This window comes from Miniopterus schreibersii, assembly GCF_964146895.1.
Source record: "Miniopterus schreibersii genome assembly, chromosome: 3".
Classification (NCBI taxonomy): Eukaryota; Metazoa; Chordata; class Mammalia; order Chiroptera; family Miniopteridae; genus Miniopterus; species Miniopterus schreibersii.
In genome coordinates this window covers 6924906-6951661 of record NC_138103.1, presented here as the reverse complement: position 1 = coordinate 6951661, position 26756 = coordinate 6924906, and the positions used below count along the sequence as shown (strand labels likewise).

The window sequence follows — 26756 nt, the reverse complement described above, 5'->3', positions numbered from 1 at the left end:
CTAAGTCGGCCTGGGGATGGGATGCGGCAGAGACGGTGCTCTGGGAGCTTGCTCTGGACAAGTGACTTTCCAGTTTTCTTGGGCCATAGAACTTTCCCCTCCACCCCCACCCCCATCAAAATCTCACCTAAATCACCAGTATGTCTGATTGAAGGATAGTTGCCTTGTGGATGAAACAGAGGGCAGGACTCCAGAGTCTCCCCTCACAAAACCTCCCCCTTCCCACCCATGGGCTCTGGGACAATTTCTTGCCTGCCCAGGGCGCCATGAGGACGCTGGTTCAGGAGAGGGGCTGCCCCAAGGGCAAGGCGGGGGTGCAGAGGGGACTTGGAAGGCTGGAAGGGCCGCCTGGGGCAAGCGAGAGGGGCCTTTGCACAATCAGCGGGGCAGTAACTTAAGGAGAGGGCGCGGGCTGGGGGAGACTTAATGTGATTTGGGGGGAGTCTCTCACATCCCCCTTTCCTGGACTCAGGAACCAGGTGTTCCGGCAGGAACTTGGGGCGCGGCCAGATGCCACCAAAGTGCTAATCATCATCACGGACGGGGAAGCCACCGACGGTGGCAACATCGCCGCGGCTGAAGACATCATCCGCTACATCATTGGGGTATGGCCCCGGCCCTGGGCCCCGGGCCTCTGCCTTCTTCCCACGGCTCATCTTCCCCCTCCAGTTTCTGAGTCCTACCCCCCTTTCCCCTTGGCGCCACTGTCTCGTGGAAATAGGGAAAATGGTCTGCAATTCTGGGGATGTCAGCGCTGCACTCTTCTCTCCCTCCCAGATCGGAAGGCATTTTCAGACGAAGACAAGCCAGCAGACGCTCCACAAATTTGCCTCAAAACCCGCAAAAGAGTTTGTAAAGATTCTGGACACATTTGAGAAGCTTAAGGATCTGTTCACTGAGCTGCAAAAGAAGATCTATGACATCGAGGGTGAGTGGTAGACCCTGGAGAGAGCGTTCAGGGGCTCGTATACAGTAGCTCACCTGGGACATTAGGGTAGAGACAGGCTGAATAATAGTAATTAGCTCTTACTCAGTATCTGACACTGTGCTAAGAACTCTCCTGAAAAGACCTCGGGTAGGGATTTAGGAGAGGGTGATTTAGGAGCAGCTATTCCCTCTGAAACTCCATCTTCCTCTTGAAGTTTAGCTTAGGCCAGGCTGGGGCCCACGACTGACCTCTCTCTTGCTGGTGGCAGCCGAGCCCTGTAGAATGACTCTAATGCCTTCCCCTCCCTCAGCTCCCTCATTTTCACTTATCGTAGGCCTCAAATTACTTAAGACAGGCGAGTGGGCTGGGGCCAATTGCACGTAGCCCACAGGCCCTCCTCCTTGGTCCAGAATAAGAGAAGATTTTGATTGGCATCACCAGACGGAGGACTGGCCGTGGGATGGTATTTCCCCAGGAGGCCTAGTCTGCTGGAAGGTACATGGTTCCCACAGAGAAGGCCCCTTTGCTGGGACACTGCCTTGGTGTTCAGCTCAGCACTTTGGTGGCATCAGGCCTGGCCCCCACATCTTGCTGGAATACCTGGGCCCCGTGTCCAGGGGACTGTGAGCGTTCAAGAAGCAATGTGGTGTATGCAGTGGAACCAGGCAGACCCATGAAGAACCCGCTCTGCCTGTGCTGTGTGACGTCAGCCAGGCCATTTCCCTGTAGGCGCCTTGCTCTCTGTTAGGTGCCGATAATAACTCCAGTCTCACAGGGTTGTAAAGCTGCATTCGTTTCCTAGGTCTGCTATAACAAAGTGCCAAACGACGGTGGTTAAAGCAATAGAAATTTATTGTCTCGCAGTTCTAGAGGCTAGGAGTGAGAAATCAAGGGGTCAGCAGGGCCATGCTCTTTCTGACAGTTCTGGAAGAGAATTCTTCCTTGCCACTTCTGGCTCCTGGTGTTTGCTAGCAGCCCTGGCATTTCCTGACTTGTACTGCATCCATCCAGTCACATGGCTGTCCTCACGCTGTCGTCTCTCTGTGCACATCTGTCTCTATGTCCAAATTTCCCATTTTACAAGGACATCAGTCATATTGGATTGGGGCCCACCCTAGTGACCTCATTTTAGCTTGATTACCTCTTAATTACAGAATAAGGCCACATTCTGAAGTGCAGGGGATTAGAGCTTCCACATACCTTTTTAGGGAACACAGTTCAACTCCTAACAACTGCTTAGTGAATTGCTTAGTACCGTGTAGGTGCTCACTAAACTGTAGCTCATATCATCCGTAGCCCTTCCGCCCTCTCCTGCCCTGCCCTTCCTCATCTTTCAGGTCTTGGTTTAGATGCCACTTCTGATAAGTTCTCTATGATCCCCAAGTCTGGGGCAGGGGTTTCTTCTGTGACTGTCGTATGTCCCCCATCACAGCCCCTGCGACACAGACTGCACTCTGATTGCTTACTCAGTGTCTGCTTCCCACACTAAACTGTGAAGCCCGTCATAGCAGCATCGTGTCTGCTTTCGCACCACTGTAGCCCCGGCTCAGCGGTGCAAAGCAGTGAATGCACAAATATTCATAATCATTACTGTTTCTGGCACTTTATCCATATTATTTCATTCATTCCTCTCAGTGTCCCTACTAGGCTGGTGGTATTATTTCCACTTGCATTCGTGCCTGCGACATCCATGTACCAGGCTCTGAGGATCCGACGCTCAGGGTGCTGCCGAAGCAGCGTTCATATTCAAGTTGGACAAAGTGCTGTAAAGAAAACCACTAAAGGGACAAGGCAGATCCAACCGCTTGAATAGGATTTTCAAGGACGATGCCTTTTTTTAGTTGAGATAAAACTCACTCTGGCTCGCCTTTTGAGCTGAGACCTGAAAGACGAGACTCAAAGAGCCATGTGAAGAGCGCGGGCAAAGAGCGTTGCGGTCAAAGGGAAGAGCGAGTGTTAGGCCCAGAGACCAGAGACCGGGAGGGCTCGGCACGTTGAGGAACAGGCAGGAAGGTCGGCGGAGGGAGCGTGGCGAGCAGGGGAAGGCTGCAGACGAGGCAGGACATTCAAGGCCCTAGGAGGACTTTGAATTTTGGTCTAAAGAGCAATGGGAAGTAATGAAGGGTTTTTAAGAGAGAGAAAGATGTGGTTTGTCACGTTTTTTAAAAGATTACTCTGGCTTGCCCCATGGAGAAAAAGCACAGAAAGAGGAAAATGGAGTCAGAAACCTAAGTTGCTGCATTTCTCAGGGAAGAGATGAGACTGGCTTGCACTGGCGTGGTGGCAACGCAGACTGTTCAGATGTCTTTTGGAGGTAGAAACAACATGATTTAGGGATATGTTGGAGATGGAACAGGGGGCCAGGGGAGAATCAAGGTTTCCTCCTGGGTTTTTAGCATGATTCACGAGGTGGGTGGAGGTGCCATCTGTTGAAGTGGGGAAGTCTGAGTAGGAACAGAAATCGAGCGCTGCATCTTAGACAAGCTGATTGCACTAACTGGGCTCGTGGAGTGTCACTGAGGCTCGGAGCGTAAGCACTTCCCAGTTTGTCTGATTCAGAAGTTCATGTTCTTTCTGCCTTGCAAATGCTGTGCTTCTCTCTCAGTCCTTTCATGAATATCACTGTATTTACTGCTCTCCTCTCCCTGTCCCTTAGGCACAAGCAAACAGGACCTGACATCCTTCGACATGGAGCTGTCCTCCAGTGGAATCAGCGCTGACCTCAGCGGGGTGAGCGGTGGGACTGAGCAATAGGCCAAGGGAGCTTGTGGGGATGCAGCTGACTCTGCTCTGACCCTGCTGTCTCCTTCCCTGGGCAGGACCATGGTGTCGTGGGGGCAGTTGGAGCCAAGGACTGGGCTGGTGGCTTTCTAGACCTGACGGCAGACCTGCAGGATGATACATTTGTTGGGAATAAGCCACTGACACCAGAAGCGAGAGCAGGATATCTGGGTGAGTGCCTCTCTTCTACACAGGGTTCTTTTGGTTTTAAGGACCAGAGAGTCGCTCTGACTGACTTTCAAAAAGATAAATGAAAGCAATTAAGCAGCCAGCATGAACAAACTCAGAGTTTAAATATGGTTATAACATTCTTAACTTTCCCTTAATAACCCCTCACCTGGGTATTAATCATGATTTTACTTTCCATATTTTATGAGGCCTTGATATCTTGAGGCTTTGCTAATCCGGGAGAGACTGCCCCTCCCAGGGCCAGCTCGTTCCCACGGCGAGCAGACAACACGCCTGTGTGCAGGCCCTCCACACGCCAGCCAGCAAATCCAGAGGGACCCAGAGCTGTAGCCCAACTGCCTTCTTTATCTAACTTTCATAAACCAGGCGAATATTCCCCCTGACCTAAACCACCCCAGGGCCAGGTACTAGACTCCTAAAGATAACCTCTGTAGCCCAGGGCCTGCCAACGTTATTCAGACTGTCCAATCCTAACCTTGCTCAAGCTTGCTTGCCCTGCCTCACTCATTTCTCCCCTCAGAAACCACAATAAAAGCTCGAGGCCATGCTCGCTCTCCCTCCTCCTGCCTCCTTACTGGCCCTGGTGCTTCCCCTTGTGGCCCTGCATGGCCGGCCTGCCTCATGCTTTGGGGAGCTATGAGTAAAAAACTTCTTCCATGACAGTGACCTCTTTGTGTTGTCACTTAGTTGTCTCTAAATTAAATCCCAGGTACGTTGTAAAACAACCTGCCTCACTATAGGAGGACCAGTAGCATCATTGAGGCTTCCTCCTGTTGAATTGTCCAGGAACTCCAGGGTTGATTCAGCCTCCAGGGTTCTTCAGATGCCAAGCACAAAGACAATGAGTGTGGTCCATCCACTATTGCTGTTGTGCGCCTCTGCCTCCCGGTGCCACTGTTGCAGTCTCGTCCTGCCCAGGTGATGGCAGTCTCAGGCTGCCAAGGGACCTCACCCTTCCACTCGGAGGTTATAGCTCTTTCAGTTCACGGTCATGTAGTCAGCCTATCCCAAGAGCCCTGGGACAGGACTGCTTCTAAGTTCTACCGTCTCGTTGATCTAGAACTGCCTGGAGTCATCCAGCACCTCTGTCTAGATGTGGGCCACTCCTTTATTAAACAATCAAAATACTAAGATCTTATTAAATCCATTCCTCGGGAAAACTGGTGCTGTTCATCTGGCATCTACCCTTCTAAGGGAGGCTACCCTCAGTGACTTGTCTCTCTTTTCTTTTTCTGACATTCTTTTTTATTTAATTATCTTTTTTTTAAAAAAATATGTCTTTATTGATTTCAGAGAGAGGAAGGGAGAGGGGGAAAGAGAGAGAGAAACATCAATGATGAGTCATTGATCAGCTGCCTCCTACACGCCCCCCACCCGGGATCGTGTCCAAAACCCCAGGCATGTGCCCTGACCAGGAATCAAACTGTGATCTCCTGGATCCTAGGTCGATGCTTAGCTGCTAAGCCACTCCCTGTCAGGCCTTATTTTTAATTTTTTAAATTTTATTTTATTTTACTCTCACCCAAGGATATTTTTTCCATTGGTTTTCAGAGAGAGTGGAAGAGAGAGAGAGAGAGAAAGAGAGAAACATCGATATGAGAGAGACACACCGATTGGTTGCCTCCTGCAAGTGCCCTGACTGTGGCCAGGGATCGAGTCTGCAACCGAGGTACGTGCCCTTGACCGGAATTGAACTTGGGACCTTTTAGTCCGCAGGCCAACGCTCTAACCACTGAGCTCAACCGGCCAGGGCTCTTCCTGACGTTCTTTACTGAGCAAGGCACTGCTCTGAGTGCATGATATGTATTAACATATTTTATCTTCACAACAACCCTGTAAGCAGGGGTTTTGGTTATCTCTGGTTTACAGCTGGGTAAACTGGAGAGGGTGACAGCGCTGGTAGGCGGCGCCCAGGCAGGCTAGCCCAGGTACGCTGGCACACGCAGTGCCTACGCCACTGCTTTCAAGGTGGCTTTTCGCCCTTCAACATCCTCTAAAATAGCTGGCAATGCTACTCACTAAAGAAGAAATAGCTCCAAACTTTAATCTCTAGTTAGGCTCCCATCCCACCACACACACACATACACACACATGCATATGAATAAATAGTGAATCAATATAAACTTGAGTGCCTATTATGCTACTATCCTTCAGATCTTAGTTTAGATATCACCAGCCTAGTGCTAAGCATTTTATATCCATGGTCTTATTGACTCCTCAGAACCACCCTATAAGGTTGGTACTATCCCTATTTTTTTAAATCCTAACCCAAAGATAAGTTTTTGTTGATTTTTAGAGAGGAAGGGAGAGGAGGAGAGAGAGAGAGAAACATCGATCTGTTTCCTCCCATATTCACCCCCTGACTAGGGATGGAACCCTCAACCTAGGTATGTGCCCTGACAGGGAATCGAACCCACAACCTTTTGGTGCAGGGGACGACATTCCAACCAACTGAGCCCCCCGGCCAGGACTATCCCCATTTTTTTAGATGGCAAAACTGAGGCTCAGCAGCTAGGACGTAGCCACACTAGGATTGAAACCTTGTCTCTGGCTCAGAGGGCAAGTTCTCAACCTTTGCGCCTCAGCAATCCACACGAGTGAAGGGGAGAGGGAGTGGGCCGCGTCGCCCTTTCTGTCCTGGGTGACAGGGTCGCAGACATCTCTGCTCTTCTCACTCACTTGCAGCTGCTCTAAGCAGAAAGATCAAATTGGGCTAGTTCCTCGTTTTCTGAATCAGTGTGTTCCTATGGGGGGCTCCTGGCTCTGGCCTCCCCCTGCTTGCTTCCTGCAGCGTTTGCTCAGACGTCTCATCAGTGCTGTGAGGAAGGGGCCCGCACCTTCCCGGGGGTATGAAGCATGAAGATGGCCTGCAGCCCTGTCTTTAAGCAGGACATTTTCTCAAGTCCCCTGCTTTATCTTTAATATTTGTATAAACTTTGCGTCCTTCTTATTAATGTATCCCATTTTTATTTTATTATGTATTTAAAAACCTATTCTCACCCTGGCCAGTTTGCCTCAGTGGTTAGAGCTTTGGCCCAAGGACTGAAGGGTCCCAGGTTTGATTCCAGCCAAGGGCAGGTACCTCAGTTGCAGGCTCAATCCCCGCCCCGGTTGGCACGCGAGTGGGATGCAGCCAATTGATGTTTCTCTCTCACATCGATGTTTCTCTCTCTCTCTCTCCCCTTCTTCCACTCTAAAACAGCAATGGAAAAAATATCCTTGGATAAAGATTAAAAAAACAGCAACAAAAACCCATAGCCTCCTTCCCACCCCCCAGGTGAACTGAGCCACAGGAAGATGCCACAATTGTGCTGGGGCTGCTCTCCTTGGGGGGCGTTGCTCACAGTCTGAGAAACGCAGCCTCGGACCAGGATGGCGGGATCTGTACCGCTCGGAGCACAGGCTCCTTTTCTCAGGAGAAGGTCTTCGGATGTTTCAATGCATCTTTGCTACTAACCAGTGTCCCAGGGTCCCTACCCGCTTTCTCCTGGGTTTTACCTTCTTCCAGCGGTCATTGCATTGCCAACTCCAAGTCCCATTCTCTCTCCCCAGGCTACACAGTGACCTGGCTGCCCTCCCGAGGTCTTACATCGCTGCTGGCAGCTGGAGCCCCCCGATACCAGCATGTGGGGCAGGTGCTGTTGTTCCAAGAGTCAAGGGACAAAAGACAATGGAGCCAGATCCAGAAAATAGATGGGATCCAGGTGAGCATGGCCTACGGGCGCGGCAGGTCAGGGACTGGTGTGACACTAGTTACCTCCCTGCTGCTTTCTGCACACTTGCCCACCTGCTGTGCCCACCCTGTGCCAAGCACTGTCACATTCGTTCCTCACGAAGCCCTCTGAGGTAAGCTTTGTCATCTCTACCTGCCAGTTAAAGAAACTGAGCCTCAAGGAACCCAACTTGTCTTAGCTCATCCAGGCTCTGAGTGGGATCCAGACTCAAACTTTCATTTAAGACATTGGATGCAGCTGAGGCAGGAGGTGTATCCTGCTCACAGGCTCCTCCTCAAGCATCTTCCTCTCCCTGCAGATTGGCTCTTATTTCGGTGGTGAGCTGTGTGGCATTGACATGAACCAAGATGGGGAGACAGAGCTGTTGCTGATTGGTGCCCCAATGTTCTATGGGGAGCAGAGAGGAGGCCGGGTGTTTATCTACCAGAAAAAACAGGTGGGAACCGGGACACTGAGCTGAGGGGGTGGAAGAAACAGATTCCCAGGCCTGTCCAGGTCCCAGTTATTTTGAAGGGCTTTCCACCTAATGGAGTGAATCAGCCCTTTAGAACAACAGACAGATGGCAGCCTGTGCGCCAGGCCCAGTGCCAAGCCTTTTACATGTGAGCCCTTGTTTAACCTTCACCATCACCTCTCGAGGTGCTGCGAGGTTTATCATGAATGGAAACTGCAGCTTAGCAAGGCTGGGAACTCCCAAAGCCCCAGAATCACGCAGATAGCAAGAGTGGAGCTGGGACTTGAACCCAGGTTAGTCTGATAGCATCATTCCAGTTCTGTGAGGGACCACATCCACCATCTCTTTCATGTTCTTGACACATGGAAGGCCTCACTCTGTGAAAGCTTGGGTGATTGAGATGGGACCTGTCGCCCTGCTCCTTCCCAGCTGGGGTTCGAAGCGGTCTCAGAACTGCAGGGGGATCCAGGCTACCCCCTTGGGCGATTTGGAGCCGCCATCACTGCCCTGGCAGACCTCAACGGCGATAGGCTGATGGATGTGGCTGTGGGAGCCCCTCTGGAGGAGCGGGGTGCTGTGTACATCTTCAATGGGCAGCCTGGTGGGCTGAGCCCCCAGCCAAGTCAGGTGAGGTACCCTGCCCGCCAGTTACAACCCGTTCCCAGGGGCCTGGAAGCCTGGAAGCCCAGACCCCACTCCCCAACCTGGCCCGCCCCACCCTCCAGCCAGTGCTCTTCCTAGCTTAGCGTGAATTTCTTTCTTGGTCTTAGCGGATAGAAGGGACCCAGATGTTCCCAGGAATCCGATGGTTTGGACGCTCCATCCATGGGGTGAAGGACCTTGGAGGGGACGGCCTAACAGATGTGGCTGTGGGGGCTGAGGGTCAGGTGATCGTGCTGAGGTAAGACGGGACTCCTGATCCCACCTAACAGTAATTTCAGCTCTCATCCTTGGAACAGTTGCTGTGTACAGGGAGTGTGCTATCTGCTTACGGGCGTTAGCTCATTTGGTCTTCTCCCCAACCCTGTGAGATAGGTTCTCTTTTTATACAGGCTTCATGCCTTACCCCAGGTTAAACAGCTGCTATTCGGTGACAGACTAGGGTCTGACCCAGGCCTATCTGACACTGAAGCCTAGAGAAGCAACATCATGTGAAGGCTTTAGAACCTAGTGACCTGGACTCAAGCCGAAGCTCTGCCACTCACTTCTCGGATGCTCTTACCCCAGCTACTTAGCTTCTCAGGACCTCAGTTCCCTCATCTTTGAAATGATGATTAGATCTCCTGCCTTACCCATATCTTAGAGTTATTGGAGGTGTCATGTAACATCACAGAGTGAATAGCTATTTACTGAGCACCTACTATGTCTTAAATACTGAATACAGATGTAATTGCAATTGTAAGTGCTGTGAGGAAAATGAACAGGGTACTGAGAGAGAGAATAGCAGGGGAGACCTACTATAGATTGAGTGGCCAAAAACGGGTCCCGCTGGGCTCTGGGGGATGGAGCTCTAGGGCTGCCTGGGCATCGCCTTGAGGCCAAGGGAGAGAGCGGGCTGTTCTGTCCCGCAGCTCGCGGCCCGTGGTGGACGTCCTCACTCTGATAACCTTCCACCCGGCCGAGATCCCGGTACATGAAGTCGAGTGCTCCCATTCAGCCAGCGACAAGAGGAAGGAAGGCGTCAACGTCACCGTGTGTTTCCAGGTCAAGTCTCTCACCCCCCAGTTCCAAGGTCAGTGGCATCTTCCTGCTCCCCAGAGCACCTGCCACCCCCCCACCCCCCACCCCGCCCCAGTCCAGGCTTACGGGCCCAGGACCCGCCACCACTCAGCCCCTGCCTTTTCCCCTGCTCAGGATCCCTGGTTACCAACCTCAGTTACACTCTGCAGCTGGACGGCCATCGGCCGCGAAGCCGGGGACTGTTCCCAGGAGGGAGGCGGGAGCTGAGCGGGACGGCGGCTGTTACCTTAGTCAAGTCCTGCGCTCCCTTCTGGTTCCACTTCCCGGTAAGGAGCCTGCGGCCGCCGGCCGAGGGGCAGCGCTGGGCGCCAGGCTGTCACAGTCGCTCTGACGTCTCTCGGCCACCATGTCCTCTATTGTACCACAGTAGTAAGAATACCTTCAGCGTATTTGCTCCTAGTCCTTAATCTACAGACACAGGCATTTTTCACATGATTCTGATTGTACAGGATTTATCATGGTTCTCCTAGGCTTTTCCTATCTCGTGTATTAATGCCGCTGCCCAGCTTTCATAATTAGTTGTAAGGGCTAAAGAATATTGAGTATGTCATTATTTGCCAATCATTTGTTATTCACATCCATCCCAGAAAAGTGATTTTTAATATTGACTTAAACAATTGCTAAAACAGCCAAATTCAGTTTGCCCATCACGGCCCTGTGTAAAATAGATTTGACTTTAAATTATTCTGGTCTCTTGAATATTTCATAGAAGACTCGGTATGTGATTGGTGTATAAGATCTTGAAGTTGGTTTTTTATTTTTATTTATTTATTTTTATTATTTTTATTTTTTAAATATATCTTTATTGATTTCAGAGAGAGGAAAGGAGAGTGAGAGAGAGAGTGAGAGAGAGAGAGAGAAACATCAATGGTGAGAGAGTCATTGATCGAGCCCGCAACCCGGGCATGTGCCCTGACCGGGAATCGAACCCCGATCGCCTGGATCCTAGGTCGACGCTCAACCGCTGAGCCGCGCCCGGCCGGGCATGATTTTTTATTTTTTTATTATGGGAATTTTCAGGCATACAAAAGTACAAAAAATAGTTGAACAAATCCCCAAGTACCTACCACCCAGCTTCAACAATTACCAACTCCATTTTATTTCATTCATAACTCAGCTCAGTGCCCCTTTGCCTCCTCACACCCCCCCCCCCCATTACAAGACTTGAAATTTTTAAACATAAATTTGTCAGCGAAGAGGCTCTGTGACATGCTGGAAAAAACTGAAGTTTAGAGTCGGGGGTTGGAAATATTTGGGTTCACTTCCTAGTTCAGCCCCTAGAAATCTTGTGTCTCCTTCTTAGGCCTATTTTCCCCCTCTCTAATGTGGAGATGGTCGTGCCTACCTTTCAGGGTTGGTAGAAACCAGGGGACACGACTTGAGAGCCTTCAAAGTGCCAGTGTTGAGCACTGGGAGCACCAAAAAAAGACCAAGACCCACCCCTGTTCTCCAGGAACTAGGATATTCTAGAATAGTCTTTTCTTGTGCAAACTTTGATAAAGGCTGCCTAGAGCAGTTGGACAGATTTGTGGGCTTCTGTCAGGACTGCATGGGAAAAAGTGCTGTGGTGGGCTAGCGACATCTGCCGTGGAACCAAGGCTGAGGAATGACACCCATGCTGAGGAGGAGCTCGAATGCTCAGTAAATGTGATTGGTTGTCTTTGTTCTTGTGGACGCACTGGAAGTGTGATGAAGGTTAAACTCTTGATGTAAGATGTATTCCTGTCACCCACAGGTGTGCATTCAGGACCTCATCTCTCCTATCAATGTCTCCCTGAACTACTCTCTCTGGGAGGAAGAAGGGACACCGAGAGACAGGGCGGTAAGGAGGGGTCAGCTGGGGGAGTTGATAGGAAAGAGGGGAGAGCAGAAATTCAATTTAGTAGCACTGTATTACAGAGGAGCCTTTGGTTTAAAGCAACGGAAACTGAATAGCTTCCTTAAGCAGGAGGGGAATTTGTGGGAGTTTGTATATAAGAGAAATTTGGGAAATATGATTGGGAAGGAGGGGAGTCAGGGGGAGGCTCTGGGGCCTCTCCAGGGGAAGGACTCTTCAGGGCGCACCTCTCATTAGTTAGAACATGGTCACATGCTCACACCTAATTACAACAGTGAGAAACACACGTGGTCATGTGACCAGATTTAAAAAACGGAGGCTCTACTTTTTAAAAAAATATATCTTTATTGATTTCAGAGAGAGGAAGGGACGGGGAGAGAGGGAGAGAAACATCAGTGATGAGAGAGTCATTGATCCACTGCCTCCTGCACGCCTCCTACTGGGGATTGAGCCCCCAACCTGGGCATGTGCCTGACTGGGAATCAAACCCAGTCTCCTGGATCCTAGGTCAGTGCTCAACCACTGAGCCATGCCGGCCAGGCTAGAGGCTCTACTTTAAAGTTAGCTGGTGAGGGACGATATATAGGGACAACTGCCAGTCTATTAACGACACTAATTTTTAAAAAGTCAGACTGTGTGATATAGGAACTCAAGGTAAAAAAGAGACCTGAGGTCGCAGTTGTCAAAAAAGACTTTCAGAGGAAGTGCCATTGTCTCTGGATCTTGCAGAATGAGTAGACTTTGTGTGGGTGGAGAGAAGAGAGTCAAAGGGAACAGCTTGAGGAAGGGTATGGTAGTAAGTTAAAGGCAAATGGGAGGTGGGCTTGGCTTCTGGCAGAAGGACAACAGCAAGGCAGAGGCCCTGAATGCCTCTGTCTTGGGGGCTGGCTGTGGTCCAGTGGCTGGTGGGAATCTGTATGAATGCTGAGGTCAGCAGAGGCTGCCAGGACCCCTGCCCCTCAAGGAAGAGTGCAGAGGCTGCTTGACAGTTGACCTGGAAGCAGAGGAGGCTGGCATCTCTCTAGAACATACAGCTGATAACACAAAAAATAGTTCTGTGACCTCATTGTGTTCAGGATAAAGTTCCAGCAAGGCCCAGGGGAGCCTGGACCCCGCTTCTCTCTCCTGCCCCTGTGACACACGCGCTCCTGCCAGTCTGAGCCTCTTTTGCTTCTTTACAGGCACAGTTTCTTGCCTTGAGCCTTTGTGTAGACTGTCTTCCCTCCTCCCTCTCCATTTTCTTCACTCGGCTCATTCTTTAGATTTCAGTTGGGAGGCCATCCCTCTCCCCAGTCCCCAAGTGTGGGGTGGGATTTCTATCTACATGACCTAAAGGTAGCCGGTCCCATCATAACCCTGAAGATACCAGGACGTTTCTCCCACCAGATTGGGAGGGCAGGCAGTGTGTTCATTTTGTTCTTGTTGTACATCTAGTCCCCAGCACGGGGGCCTGGCCCAGAGCAGATGCTCTGGACATTTTGCAAAAACTGGCCTTGATCTAGAGAGCTGTTCTAGGGGGGAAATAGGATCACAGAGGAGAAGCCCAGTAGGAGGTCACAGGCAGGTGAGCCCAGAGGCTGTGCAGCAGACATTCCTGCCAGGGGAGCTGGGCCAGGAGGAGCTGTGGGAGCTGCTTTGTCAGGGTCCAGTCTCCTGTCCAGGAGAGGAAATGGACACCCTGATCCTCAGCCTCCCCCAAGGAGCTTCCACCAGAGGAGGTCTGCACAGATGGCCTTGGGCTGAATCAGGAGGGTGGGACCTGCCCTGGGAGTGTGTTGGCTCCTGGGAGGGACAGACCACAGCTAGCCCAGCTGATCCCCAAGCCCTGAGCTACTCTATGCCTCCTCCATGCGTTCTGCTGCCTCAACTAACCTCTCCTGTCTCCCGGCCCTCCCACCCCTCCGTGCTCAGCAGGGCAAGGACATGCTGCCCATCCTGAGACCCTTGCTACACACAGAGACCAAGGAGGTAAGAGTGGAAGAGTGGCTGACAGAGATGCCAGGGGCAGGCCCTCCTGGGTTTGGGGCCCTGAGCCTCCTGGTCCTTTCTTCTTGGTCTTTCAGATCCCTTTTGAGAAGAACTGTGGTGAGGACAAGAAATGTGAGGCAAACCTGGGGCTGTCCTTCTCCCCTGCAAGGTCTGTAAGGCTCCCCCCTCCTCCTGTTCCACTCAGAAGACCCCCATCTGCACTCACTAGATGTGTTATCTGGACCCTAGTTTCCTTCTCTGAGAAATGCAAGGCCCTGCAGCACTCCTGTCAGGATTAAATGAGATCGCAGAGTTTAAGCCTATGCATAGGAGCTTATTTTGGTGTGTTTATTTTTTTCTGGACTACCAGATTCCTTAGTTCTGAAAGCCCTCACCTCTGACCCTGCTTCCTTCACCTTGGCCCCTATAACTTGTCCCTCCCTAGGTCCAGAGTCCTGCGTCTGACCTCTTCTGCCAGCCTCTCCGTGGAGCTGACCCTGAATAACTCAGGAGAAGACGCTTACTGGGTCCAGCTCAGCCTGAGTTTCCCCTGGGGACTCTCCTTCCGCAAAGCGGAGATGCTCAAGGTGAGTGAAAAGGCAGGGCCTGCCCACATTCCCTGCTTGTCCCTGCAGCCTCTGCTCCCCTCTGGAGCCTCGGGCAGCCAGGACAGCCCAAAGGCATGAGCAGCAGCTAGCACACAGAGGTCTTCGGGCCACATCTGGGTTCGCAGACTGATGGCCACCCTCAAGTTATATGACCCGAGATACAAGGTTCACCCTCTGTGAGTCTTGGATTCCACAACCAAAAAATGAGGCTGGGGAGCCCTGCAGGGTTAGTAACAGGGTCCCACGAGAGGGAGTGTGACAGAGGCTCTGGAACCTGCTGACCAAGATGTGCGCAGGTTTAGTGAGATCCAGCTACTTCCCTCCAAAAGGTGGCCAAGGTGTCCTCGAGGCTGGGTTGTTAGAAATACAACTTGTGCCCGGCCGGGCGTGGCTCAGCGGTTGAGCATCAACCTAGGATCCAGGAGATCGGGGTTCGATTCCTGGTCAGGGCACATGCCCGGGCTGCGGGCTAGGCAGCCGATCAATGACTCTCTCATCATTGATGTTTCTCTCTCTCTCTCTCGCCCTCCTTTCCTCTCTCTGAAATCAATAAAGATATACTTAAAAAAAGAAATACAACTTGTATTTTTAAGATTATTCTTACAAAAGTAATATGTGATCCCCACAGAAACTTGGAAATGACAGAGGCATTTAAAGAAGATAACCACCCATACTTCTACAACTCAGCGATTACTACTTTTAATATTTTGGTGTTTGTCTTTCTTTTTACACATACAAATTACATCATATATTTATTTATTCTATATTTGTTTTAATTAAATTGACATTTTGCTCTCCATATGGTTATTTTTTTCTCCACCTTTAAAAAATATGTCTTTATTGATTTCAGAGAGAGGAAAGGAGAGGGGGAGAGAGAGAGACAGACAGAAACATCAATGATGAGAGAGTCATTGATCAGCTGCCTCCCGCATGCCCCCAACTGGGGATCGAGCCCGCAACCCGGGCCTGTGCCCTGACCGGGAATCGAACAGCGATCTCCTGGATCTTAGGCTGATGCTCAACCATTAAGCCACGCCCAGCCGGGCTCTCCATGGTTTTTAAAAAATGTTTTTATCGTGGAAAAATATATATAATATAAATGTCACCGTTTTCGCCATACAGTTCAGTGACATTGAGCACATTCACGATGTTGTGTAACCATCACCACTATCTATTTACAGAGCTCTTTCCTCATCAGAAACAGAAGTTCTATACCCTTAAGCAATAACTTCCTGCCCCACCTTCTTCCCAGGGTAACCTCTAATCTACTTTACATCTCTATGAATTTGCCTGTTCTAGATGTTTCATGAGTGAAATCCTACATTCATCCTTTTGTGTCTGTATTATTTCACTCAGCATAGTGTTTTTGAGGTTCATGTGATAGCATGTGTAAATTTCATCCCTTTTTAAGGCTAAGCAATATTCCGTTGTATGGATAGACCAGAATTCTTATCCACCCAACTGTCTGGATACTAGAATTATTCTTATACAGCAACATTAAATGCTCCCTTACGATCTCAATAAAGAACTTGAGATCTGGAGTCCAACAGGCCTGTGCTCAAGTTCTTACCAGATCCCTGCCAGCTTGAGACCTTGGGCAAGTCATTCAACTTCCCTGAATCTCTGTTTCCTCGATGAATTCCCTTCCCTGTCTGGGGCTGAAACCTGTCCCTCGCAGAGTGTGATGAAGATGAATGGTTGCTGAATATGTCGATGTAGCAGCCTTTTAACGATCTCATGATATCCCCTCCTGTAACTGTATCACAGTTTGCTGGCCCATTCCTACCTCTTTGAACTGCTCGATCACTTCCAGTTGTCTGCTATTATAAAGAGAGTTGTAGTGAACGTCTCAGTACTAACCCTCTGGCTGTGCCCCTCGTCCTTTGTGAGAGGGACAGAGCTAGAGGAGGTGAACCCTCTAGCTGAGGGTTGGTGGCTTCTGGGGAGCCCTTAGCCCTGCCCACTAAAAAGCTCATTCTCTCTCTCTTCTCGCCCCCAGCCCCACAGCCAGATACCTGTGAGCTGCGAGGAGCTTCCTAAGGAGCCCGGGCTTCTGACCAGGAGCCTCTCCTGCAACGTGAGCTCTCCCATCTTTAAAGCAGGCAGCTCGGTGAGTAGCTCCCGGCCCCAGGGACCCAGCAGACAGGCTGTCTGCTCAGGAGGGGACGAGCTCCTGGTCTGGGGAAGGGTGCGGGGGATTGGCAGGGAAGGGCTTATGCCACCCCCGCCCCAAAGGTGACGTGTGCAGACGTGATTTGCATCGTGAGCGGGATGATTCATTTTGTGACACCACACACACACACACACACACACACACACACACACACACAACTTAGCCCCAGATGATGGGGTCGAACCCGAGCCCCGTGCTAGGGGCAGTGAGCTCTCCGTAAGTGGCCGCTGTCGGGGCCGCTGTCGTGGCGATTGGGTATGGGAGCTGTGAGGGGCCGAGGCTGCCCCCCCCCCCCGCCCTTCTGCCTTCACCCGCCTCTCCCCCCGCGCCAGAACGTGATCCAGGTGATGTTCCACACGCTGCCCAACAGCTCCTGGGAGGACTTTGTCAAGCTGAGCGCCAATGTGAGCTGGTGAGCAGGCCCCAGGCAGGCGCCCACCAGCACCCCTGCCCCTGTCTCAGGCGGCCCTGGCCTCAGGCCGCCCAGGCCCTTCTCTTAATACTGCCCTTTCCCTCGCCCCAATGCAGTGACAATGAGGACTCGGGCCTCCTGAGGGACAACTCAGCCACCACCAGCATTCCAGTCATGCATCCCATCAACATCCTCACCGAAGCGTGAGTCTGGAGGGGCCATCTAACCCCTCCTCCCACCTTGTCCTCCCCACCCAGGGCCCAGACCTTGCCTGAGCTGTCCCTCAAAGCCCCTCCCTGTTCCAAAGCCCCCCAGGCTCCCCCCCACCAGGGTGATTAGAACTGACTCCAGCTCCAACCCCAGCATCTTCAACACGCAAAAGAGCCAAGGCCCTTTAGGGCTCTAGGCCCATCAGCGTTTACTGCCGGCCCTGCACAGCCCCCCGCTTCCCTGGGGCTTCCAGACCTGGGCAGGCAGCGGTGCCTCTGCCTTTACTAAGGATCAAACTGAGGCTCAGAGAAGGTGGAACTTGCCCGGAGTCACAGCTCCAAAGCACTGAGGCCCGAATCTGAACTTCAGCCTGAGCCCAGGGCCCCAGCCAAGCCCTCTACTGCTTTCCGCTTGCTGGGTGCCCCTCCTCCCTGGGCAGCACTGCTGGCAGCGGGGAGAACAGATTCCCCAACGACCTCCCCGCCCCCCCCCCCCCCCCCCCCCCCCCCCCCCCGCCTGGAGCTCTAGTCAGATGGGAGAGACCGAACTCGTGGACATGCAGAATCAGCTAGCTTCAAATATTGGGGAAGGAAGGGCCCATGGCCATCACTAGTTGGATTGTTTCATTTGCAGAAAAGGAGATTAAGCCAGAGAAATCAGCGGCTTTTTCAGCTGGCTCAGGGAGATAGCTCGGGGCCAGTGTCTGAGCCAGGGTCTCTGGGGCTTCTGAGCACAAATTCCAAACACGATGATTTTGTCAGAAGTGTGATATGAAATGAGAGCCGGGAAAGGTGATGGGGTTGGAGGAGAGATGGAAGGCCACATGGAGTGGTTGGGGCCTGAACTGGGGTCTGAGGGTGAGGGAAGGCCAGGGAGGAGAGAGGAGGGAGGACCTTCTTCTCATCAGAGAGAACAGCCTAGGCGAAGGCGGGGAGGCAGCGAGCAGGCAGGCAGCCCTGGGGGACCCGGGATCAGGGAGGCCTGCGTGGGGGCGGCAGGCACGCAGACCAGGATCTGGCTTTGGACCTGGCCTTGTAGGCAGCTGGGAGCTTTGGATGGATTCTGTGTAGGTGAGCAGCAGGATCAAAGAGTGATTTAGGAAGGTGAAGGGAAAGATGGGGCGGGAGAGGGAGCCAGGGGCTGGTGCAGTTACCTAGGAGCTGAGCAGTGGCACCCAGTACAGTACAGACCCTAGTGAAGTGGTGAGTGGTGAGAAGAACATGGCTCCAAAGCACCCCCCCTTTCCAGACCTGGCCCTTCACTGTAGGACTTTGAGCAAGAGGCTGACTCCTCCCACGAGCCTTAGTTTCCAAAGGGAGACAGCAGGGTGTTGTGAGGATGACATGAGATTGTGCCCGCGAGGTCCCTAGCAGTGCTGGCAACTCAAAGGCACCCTGTGCCAGGCCCCTGGGTTGCCTCTGGGTTGCTGTCTTCTCCACCTTCTACCTCTGCTCTTCTCTCTCTCCACAGCAAGGAAAACTCCACACTCTACATAAGTTTCACCCCCAAGGGAGCCAAGATCCACCATGTCAAGCACATCTACCAGGTATGAACCTCAGTGCAAGAAGGTCCCTAAAGGTCACCCATCTACTCAGCCCCTTCTTGGGACCAAGGATGCAGAGACCAATTAGACAATCTCATCCATCCTGAGTGGGGCCAGCCCTCCACTAGTCCCGCAGTCCTTTCTGTGCATCTCAAAGCCTGCACCACGGTGCTCCCAGTGGCAGCACACTCACCAGCTCCTTCCCACTGCCCAAGGGATTATTTTTAGAATCACAGAACTTGAGAGCTGGAAAGGCTCAGAGAGAGATCCTGGATTTTCATTCAAACACCCAATGAGCCACTGTTCTAGTTTAGGTACTTTGCTAGGCTCTAGGCGGCAGCAGATAAAACAGGCTCCCTGTCCACTCGCCAAACCCAGGTTCTGTGCCCGGTGCTTATGTAACAGAAACCCGGATGATTCTTACCTGTAAGCACCTATGAGCTGTGAGAGGCATTGTCATTCCCATTTTACAGATGAGAAGTCTGTGGCACAGCCGGGAGGAGTAACATGCCAGGTCATGCAGCTAATAAGAGGAAGGTCAGATTCAAGCACTTCTTTGAAAATGAAGATGCCTGTGTTTAACCTCTAAGTTAAGGAGCTGTGATTTCTCACACAGTATGCTCAGTGCTGTAGGAGCAATCCTCATTAAGGGAGCTCAGAAGGAGGCAGCCCCTGAGTCCAAAGCTCTGGGAGTCTAAGGCTTTCTTAAAGGTAACTTCAGAGAGGAGGAGGCACTAGCCAGTCAAGAGCCTTTTCATTTTACTGTGGAGAAAACTGAGGCCCAAAGATGAACTGTCTCACCTGAGGCCGCACTGGAGCCAGGGCAGCCTGGGAAAGGAGCCCAGCCGGAGGGGACCTGAAGCTGTTTAGGCCCCTTCAGAACAGAGGCTGGAGCCATCTCCCCTGGAGAGTGGCCTTTGGGAAGGTCAGATGCCCCTTTGCGCTGAAGTAGAATGTTTGGAACAGCCAGTTGAGTTGGCTCCTAGCTCTGGTCACTGGGCTGGCTCAAGGTTCCCGCAGGAGCCTGAGCAGGGCACTCCTATTACCAGGCAGGCATGGATCCAAACCCAACTCTGCCATTTGCACACTGTGTGGCTTGGGCCAGGGACTTGTCTGTCTGTGCTCAGTTCCCCATCACAATGGAGTTTGGAATAAGAACCTCATAGGTGGCATGAGGTTCAGTGGTTACTTTCTCCCTGTAGAGTCCTGGCACGGTGCCTGGGGAAGTGAAGGTGGTTAGAGGGGCGAGGTGGGTGTTGTGCTGCAGCCCTGAGATGCCCCAGCTACTCTGAAGTGTCTACATTCTTGCCTCACTCAGCCCAGAACCAGCTCAGACCCCTTGAGCTCCCTCCTCCCCTCACTTAAAGTATACAGTTCCACGGTATTTTTAGTGTGTTCACAAAGTTGTGCTACCATCACAATAATCTGCTTGTAGAACATTTTCACACTCCAGAAAAGAAATCCTGTATCCATTTGCAGTTGCTCCTTCATCTTCCTCCCCTGCTCCTGGCAACCACTACTTTTGTCTCTCCATAGGGATTCACCTATTCTGGACATACCTGTAACTGAAATTGTACAGCATGTGGTCTTTTGTGACTGGCTTCTTTCACTTAGCATAGTATTTTCAGGGTCCATCCATGCTGTAGCGTGTGTCAATATTTCGTTCATTTTTATTGCCAAATAAGATTCCATTGTAAGACAGGCCATGTTTGATGTACACATTCGTCAAATCATTGACATTTGAGTTGTTTCCACTTTTTGGCTATTCTGGATAATGCTGCTTAAACTTTCCTGTACAAGATTTTGTGTGGGCATATGTTTTATTTCTCTTGGATATATAACTAGGACTGCAATTGCTCTTCTTGAAACTTTGGTCTCAACATGTTCTAAATTTATTCTCTTTTCCTATACCAGCATCTTCTCTGGTTTTCTTAGAATCCTTTAAAAACCCCAGTTTTTCCTCAAGCAAAACTTCCAAGGCTGGGTGAATTTCTCTTTCCAGTGTCCTTGGACCCACTGCCTCCTCATGTTCTGTTGTCTACGCCCCCGTCTCCCTTTTGTCCCCAGCACTGCTCAGACTGAATTTGTCATCTTCTTGCAACTGGACTGTACTGGCACAGGCTCCCGACTTGGGCCTTGACCCGCCTTTCCCGACTTCTTTCCATTCTGTGCCTGCAATGGATGAGCCCCCTGGAGCCACCCCTCCTCAGCTGCTTTCCATGACTCCCCAGTGCTTAGCTGATGGTCCCCTGACCTCTTGCCCCGTGGCCTTCTGAACCCCACAGTCTGATCCCAAGTCCCCTTTCCAGACTTATCCCCTATCTCTCCCCAGGCACCCCGCCCTCTGGCCACATCACACTTACCTGGTGTGGTTCTAATTCCCTGCACTTTCTCTTTCTGGATACCTTTCCCCATGTTCACCTGTTAATTTCTGGTCTATCTTTCACAGTTAAGTTCAAATGCTGCCTCTGACACTAGACCTTTTAGTTTAATATAACTGACATTTAATATTTTCTATTTTTTGAAATTTTCTAAGAGTTTTTTTGAGCCAAACTTATGACATATGCCAGGGAGCAAGACCTCAAATGCTCTTAATATAACTGACATTTAAAAAGTGTCCACAAATGAGATGATAGAACACCTCCCTGCTTCACCTCCCTGAGGCTTTCACTGGTGCTCCTCTTGTGTCACTTTTTTATACATAGCTCTTTTGTACAAAAGGTACTCAGGAAATGTTTCTTAAATTAGTGCAATGCATTTGCCAAAGTGAGTCTTTCCCAACCCTCATTGTGCAAATAATTCTTATATCTGTCCTTGTTAAATGTCATTCATTCTTTTACTCATTCAGAAAACGACTTTTCTGGAGGCCTGTAATGTGCTGGTCACTGTGTCAAGCAGTAGTGCATTGCGGGTGACATAAACCACAGCTCCCGCTCTCATGAGCCCACAGCCTGGTGGAGATACAGACACATGAGCTGACACTTGGCCGTTCTACTGGGGATACAGAATGCTGTGGAAACAGGAGTGGGAAGCCGCCTTATTCTTGAGGCAAACTTTCAGAATCATATTTGAGCAGGATCTTGCAGGATGTGTGAGGGTTTGCCACGTGGAGAAAACAGAGAAGCACGTGTGACCCATGCATGTCATTGAGGACAGGGCTGGGGAGTGTGGATTACTACCCACAGCCTAATGAGTGGCCCTTGGGCCTCAGCCAGTGAGCATTGGCTCTGGGGGTGCAGTTAGAGTGGCTGGCATTCAGGGCTCAGCAGCCCTTTGTCCTCTGCACCAGGTGAAGATTCAGCCGTCTGTCTATGACCACAATGTGCCCGCCCTGGAGGCCTTGGTTGGGGTGCCGCAGCCTCACAGTGAGGGGCTCATCACTCACAAGTGGAATGTGCAGATGGTGATGCTGCCCACAGGAGGAAAGGATGCCCAGGTGTGTGGGGGTGAGCTCATAAAAGGGGACAGATGCTTGGGAAGGGAGTGAGACGGATGAATCCTGTCACACTCAGCGATGTCTGAGTCTGCCAAGGGCCAGTAGGAGAGAGCTGGAGGGCCAAGGCCGTGCTTGGGGTGGAGGGGAATGCCAGGTTCTGGCCTTAGGGGGCTAGTGTCCTCTCAGCTCTGGACTAACTGAAGGTCTTGCCTCATCATTCCTAGGAGTGTCCTGTCACCTCTCGCGATGAGAATCTGCAAAGGCCACCCAATATGGGGGAGGTATGGCTATGTGAGCTAAGAGGGGGGCTGGGCCGAGCGCAGGAAGAAAGACAGGCCTCTCTAGCTCCCTGCTCTCCCTAATTCCTAGCAGGCTTGTTTGCCTGGAGCCCAGTTCTGCTGCCCAGTGGGCTCCCAGAAGGAGGTCCTCATCCAAGTGCTCGGGACCGTGGAGCTGGTGGGGGAGATCAAGGTAGCGCCTGCTGGCAACAGGCACGAAGTGCTTGTGGGGCCCTGTGGGGTGGGGGCCTTGTGGGGTGGGGGTCGGGTTGGGTTCCCCACCCTGTGCTCTTCCTGCATTTCCTGTTTTCTCTTGATGAAAAATCCCTGATGTTTACACAGTTGCAGATGAAAGAGAACCATGATGTGTTTGAAATTTGCAGGGCTGCTTTCATGGGTCTGTGGACAGTTGTTACAGGTTCTTTCTAAGAAAACTTCCCTCCCAGCAGTGGGGAGTGGCACATGGGATGCAGAACTTTGTAGCCGTGATGTCCCACTAGGACCCATTCTCCTCTGCTTCTCCCCCCCTTAGGCAGAGGGGGGGCAGGAGTCAGTGGGTACTTGGGCCGAGTGCTCCATCCCTGATGCCTTCCCCCCTCCCACAGGCCTCCTCCATCATCAGCCTCTGTAGCTCCGTTTCCATCTCCTTCAACAGCACCAGGCACTTCCACCTCTACGGCATCAATGCCTCCCTGGCCCAGGTAGCTCTTTACCTCCTCAGGAGACCCGGGAACAGAGGTCAGCAGTGAGAGCTGAGGAACCAGGGCAGAGCTGGGAGAGCCAGAGCTAGGAGTGGGCAGCCACGAGGGGAGGTTTGAGCTTAGCACAGTAAAACTGCCCTCAGACAGAGCCTCCAGCCTTGGCAAAGGCTTCCATGGAAGCCACGAGCTTGCACCACCATGGTGGGCAAGCGGAGCACATGGTGACCTGTCTGAGATGCGTCAGGTAAAGGTGGATCTGATGGCAGCTCAGCAGACGGGTCCCCACTCCACAGGCGGAGAGAGCAGCAAGGGCAGGGCCCAGAGTGGAGAGGCTGGGTGAGGCGGGTTCAAGAGCAGAGGCTCAGGGCAGGAGGAGGGAAGTTACAGCTAAAAAGGTAAGCAGGAACCAGGTTCCGGAAGGCTTTGCAGGCGGAGCTGAGACCCTGGCATGCTCTCCTGGGACTCAGGGAAGCCACTGAAGGTAGCTGTGGTGCAGGTTGCCAGTTCGCCCTGGTGGCTGCAGTGGGAGGTATACTGGAGAGAGGGGCCCTGGACCAGAGCCTGGTATCGTGACACAGTCCAGACTGGAAACGTGAAGACCTAGAAATGGAGGCTATATTTGCAAGACATTTTAGGGGGGTGGGGCTTCTTCCCTGCACTTCCCTCCTCTCGTCCTCTCCCAGGTCATCATGAAGGTTGACATTGTATATGAGAAGAATATGCTCTACCTCTACGTGCTGAGTGGCATCGGGGGGCTGTTGTTGCTGCTGCTGATTTTCCTGGCGCTCTACAAGGTCGGAGCTTCTGGAAGGAATGGGCATGGCTGAGACAGGCAGGCTGGGGAAAGGGGAATGGCAGGAGAGACCGGGGAGCATCAAAGCTTAGGAGGGCCTCGGCCTACTCCCTTCTACAGATAAGGCTACTGAGGCCCAGAGAGCAGGGGAGACTTTCCCCATCACGCCACCGAGCACTGGCAGGGCTGGGACTGGGTGCCAGGGAGAGGTAGAAGGGCTCGCCCGCAGGGCCGGGCGCTGGGATGCAGAGGCGCATGCCACAAACACGGCCCTGCCCTGTGCGGCTCACGGTCTAATGGGAGAGACAGACAGGAACACGCATGATGAAGGCTGCTCTACGGGGCCGCCGCCTCTGGAGCCTGTGACACAGGAGCCTCGCTTAGGCCTGGGCGTCTGGGAAGGTCTCCCAAGGGAGGTGGCATTTGAGTTGGGATTTGAAGGACGAGTGGAAATTAGCCAGATGAAGAATGCTGGGGAGCAGGTATTCCATGTAAAATATGCAAATATTCCAGAAAGGAGAACATAAAAAACCACAGTTTCTTTCCAGTACACCCCCAGAGGGTTGTCTTTAACAGCTTTTTTGTCTCTGTTCCTCTACATTGTGGTTTTGCTGTTAACATGCGTGTGTGTGTGTGTGAGCATGAGAGAGAAGTCAGTGTATGTGTATATATGTAGAAAATGTAAATGGGATTAGACTATATTACTGCTTGGGAACTTGTATTCCCCCCCGGATATTATACCCTGATGTCTTCCCACCTGAGCACAATCAGGTCTACTTCTTGCTCTGAAACCTGGGTGGTTTTTTGCCACCCAGATGCCCCACCTTTTGTTTAACATGTTCTCTACTGATGAACATTTAGATTATTTATAATTTACATCTATTTCAAATAGTGTGACAAAAAAGGCTCTTGTTACCCACATCTTCACACACTTGTCCAAATTATTCTTTAAAATTAATTCCTAGACATGGAATTGCTGAACCAAATAATATATATCTTTTGAGCTTTCAACAGAGACTGCATGGCATGCACTAAGCACTATATAAGTATGGGCTCTTACTGTTAGTATTACTAGATATTGTCAAGTCACCCCCCTAAAGTATTGGTACCTGATGTTTTCCTGAGCCTAAAGAATGAACCAGTAAATGTACAGCTTTTTAACACAGTGCCAAGAACAAGATGTGGCAGACACTGGCCCATCCTCATAGTGGATGCCACGTGTGTGCAGCACATATGAATTGTTAACAGTAACAGTGCTTTCATGTTTTGCTGGGGCCAGATGTACTCCATGGACTTTCTGTTCACTCATTTTTTTTTTTTTTTAATATATCTTTATTGATTTCAGAGAGAGGAAGGGAGAGGGAGAGAGAGAGAAACATCAATGATGAGAGAGTCATTGATCGGCTGCCTCCTGCACGCCCCCGACTGGGGATCGAGCCTGCAACCCGGGCCTGCGCCCCGACCGGGAATCGAACCGCGGTCTCCTGGCTCCTCCGCGGACACTCCGCTGCTGATCCGCGCCGCCCGGCCGCTCACCCATGTCTTATCTTCCCACAGGTTGGCTTCTTCAAACGGAACCTGAAGGAGAAGATGGAGGCTACGGCCGGTGCGGCCGACGGGAACCCCGGAGAAGGCTCCGAGCAGCTGGCGCCCGAGGAGGAGGCCGTGGATCCGAGCAGCGTGGATCTCCTCACGCAGGACGCGCAGGACGCGCAGGACGGAGGCGGCGCAGACTGAGGCCAGGCCCCACGCAGAGGGCCCACGACTGGACTCGGGATGCCTGGCGCCAGTCTGCCTCTCCCTGCACGTCACCCGAGGTCCTCTGGCAAGTCACCGCCCCTCCCAGGCTCCAGTTTCCCTGCCTTGAACTTGGAGCTCACTCCCGCCTGCCCCCCGCAGGCTCATGGTGAGGACTCGCGGAGAGACGGGCAGGAAGGTACCACTGCGGGGCCTCGTCACTGTCGGGTGGCCCTGGCTCCTCACAGCCCTTTTTAGTTTCCTCCCCTGGAAGAGCACGTCTGATCTAAATCTGGAGAAACTGTAGTCCCAGAACCTAGTGACACTCCCAGCCCTAGTGACACACCCACTACCCTTGGACGTCCAGAGAGGCCTGGCTCCCGGAGCCTTGCCCTGCGCGCTCCCCCGCCGTGAGCCGGCCGCTTTCCATCCGCTGCCAGCCGGCAGACCTGCTCTGCTGCGAGCCCCTTGCTCTTTAGCTGAAGACCAAATTCCTCAATGCGGCCTCCAAAGCCTGCAGAAGATCCTCGCTGTGCCAGTGCCAGCCGGGCCCGTTGCTTCCTGGCCTCCTGTAGAGACATCCCACCTCCCTTCTAAGCTCCAGTCACACAGGCCTCTCTCACTCGCCAAGCTTTTCCTGTCTCCCTGCCGCCACCCCGACTGGGCTCTACCCCCCCCCTTCCCAGCTAACTCTCCTCAGTCTTCAGGTCCCAGCCCCCTAGCACTTCCTGGGGCAGCCTCACCCCCGCCCGCCCCCGTCCCCCACTCATTTGGGTTCCCATATGACACGCTTACCAGTAGCCTGCAATTGTCTCTCATAACAGGGATCATATCTGTTCATGGTTAAGTGATTTATTTCATATTCGTATCTCAAATTAAACAGTGAGCTCCATGGGTAGGGACCATACCTCGGGATCCCTGATGACACCACAGAGCTAGGCACATAGTAGGTGCTTGACCCAGTTTCACTCAATTAAAGAGGAAGCCTGTGGGAAGATAGACAAAAACCTTTGGATGGGTCCACGGCATCCCATTCTTAGAGGCTCAGTCCTCCCCAGGCACCTGCCTCGCCCCACAGTCTCCCACCAGGACTCCATCACCCCCCCACTGTGGCCTCCACTGTGAGACTCTGAGCCCAAAGGTGGGGACCATGTCCGTTCACCTGGGTCCCAGTGCCAAGCACACTGCCTGTGGATAGTTACCCAATAAATATGAAAGTCTGTCCAGTTTTGTG

At 52.0% G+C, this 26756-nt stretch overlaps 1 protein-coding gene across 4 annotated transcripts in view; it reads left to right on the top strand.

The window, feature by feature from the left end:
* The window catches only part of ITGAL (integrin subunit alpha L), a 34518-nt gene extending 7762 nt beyond the window's left edge, over positions 1-26756 (top strand). Inside the window, exons 8-31 of one of the 4 annotated variants that reach the window (XM_081133751.1) lie at positions 473-605; positions 778-928; positions 3585-3658; positions 3748-3880; positions 7451-7602; positions 7931-8068; positions 8516-8713; positions 8857-8987; positions 9658-9818; positions 9941-10092; positions 11562-11648; positions 13578-13631; positions 13727-13800; positions 14077-14218; positions 16239-16349; positions 16745-16824; positions 16941-17027; positions 18505-18580; positions 21867-22013; positions 22238-22294; positions 22386-22484; positions 22897-22992; positions 23676-23786; positions 25343-26756. In XM_081133751.1, the coding sequence (XP_080989877.1) occupies positions 473-605; positions 778-928; positions 3585-3658; positions 3748-3880; positions 7451-7602; positions 7931-8068; positions 8516-8713; positions 8857-8987; positions 9658-9818; positions 9941-10092; positions 11562-11648; positions 13578-13631; positions 13727-13800; positions 14077-14218; positions 16239-16349; positions 16745-16824; positions 16941-17027; positions 18505-18580; positions 21867-22013; positions 22238-22294; positions 22386-22484; positions 22897-22992; positions 23676-23786; positions 25343-25522 (2824 nt within the window). In that variant the 3' untranslated portion in view covers positions 25523-26756. Of the gene's footprint in view, positions 1-472; positions 606-777; positions 929-3584; positions 3659-3747; positions 3881-7450; positions 7603-7930; positions 8069-8515; positions 8714-8856; positions 8988-9657; positions 9819-9940; positions 10093-11561; positions 11649-13574; positions 13632-13726; positions 13801-14076; positions 14219-16238; positions 16350-16744; positions 16825-16940; positions 17028-18504; positions 18581-21866; positions 22014-22237; positions 22295-22382; positions 22485-22896; positions 22993-23675; positions 23787-25342 lie in introns of all 4 variants that reach the window. The other 3 variants (XM_081133749.1, XM_081133750.1, XM_081133748.1) reach the window with 3 other exon arrangements.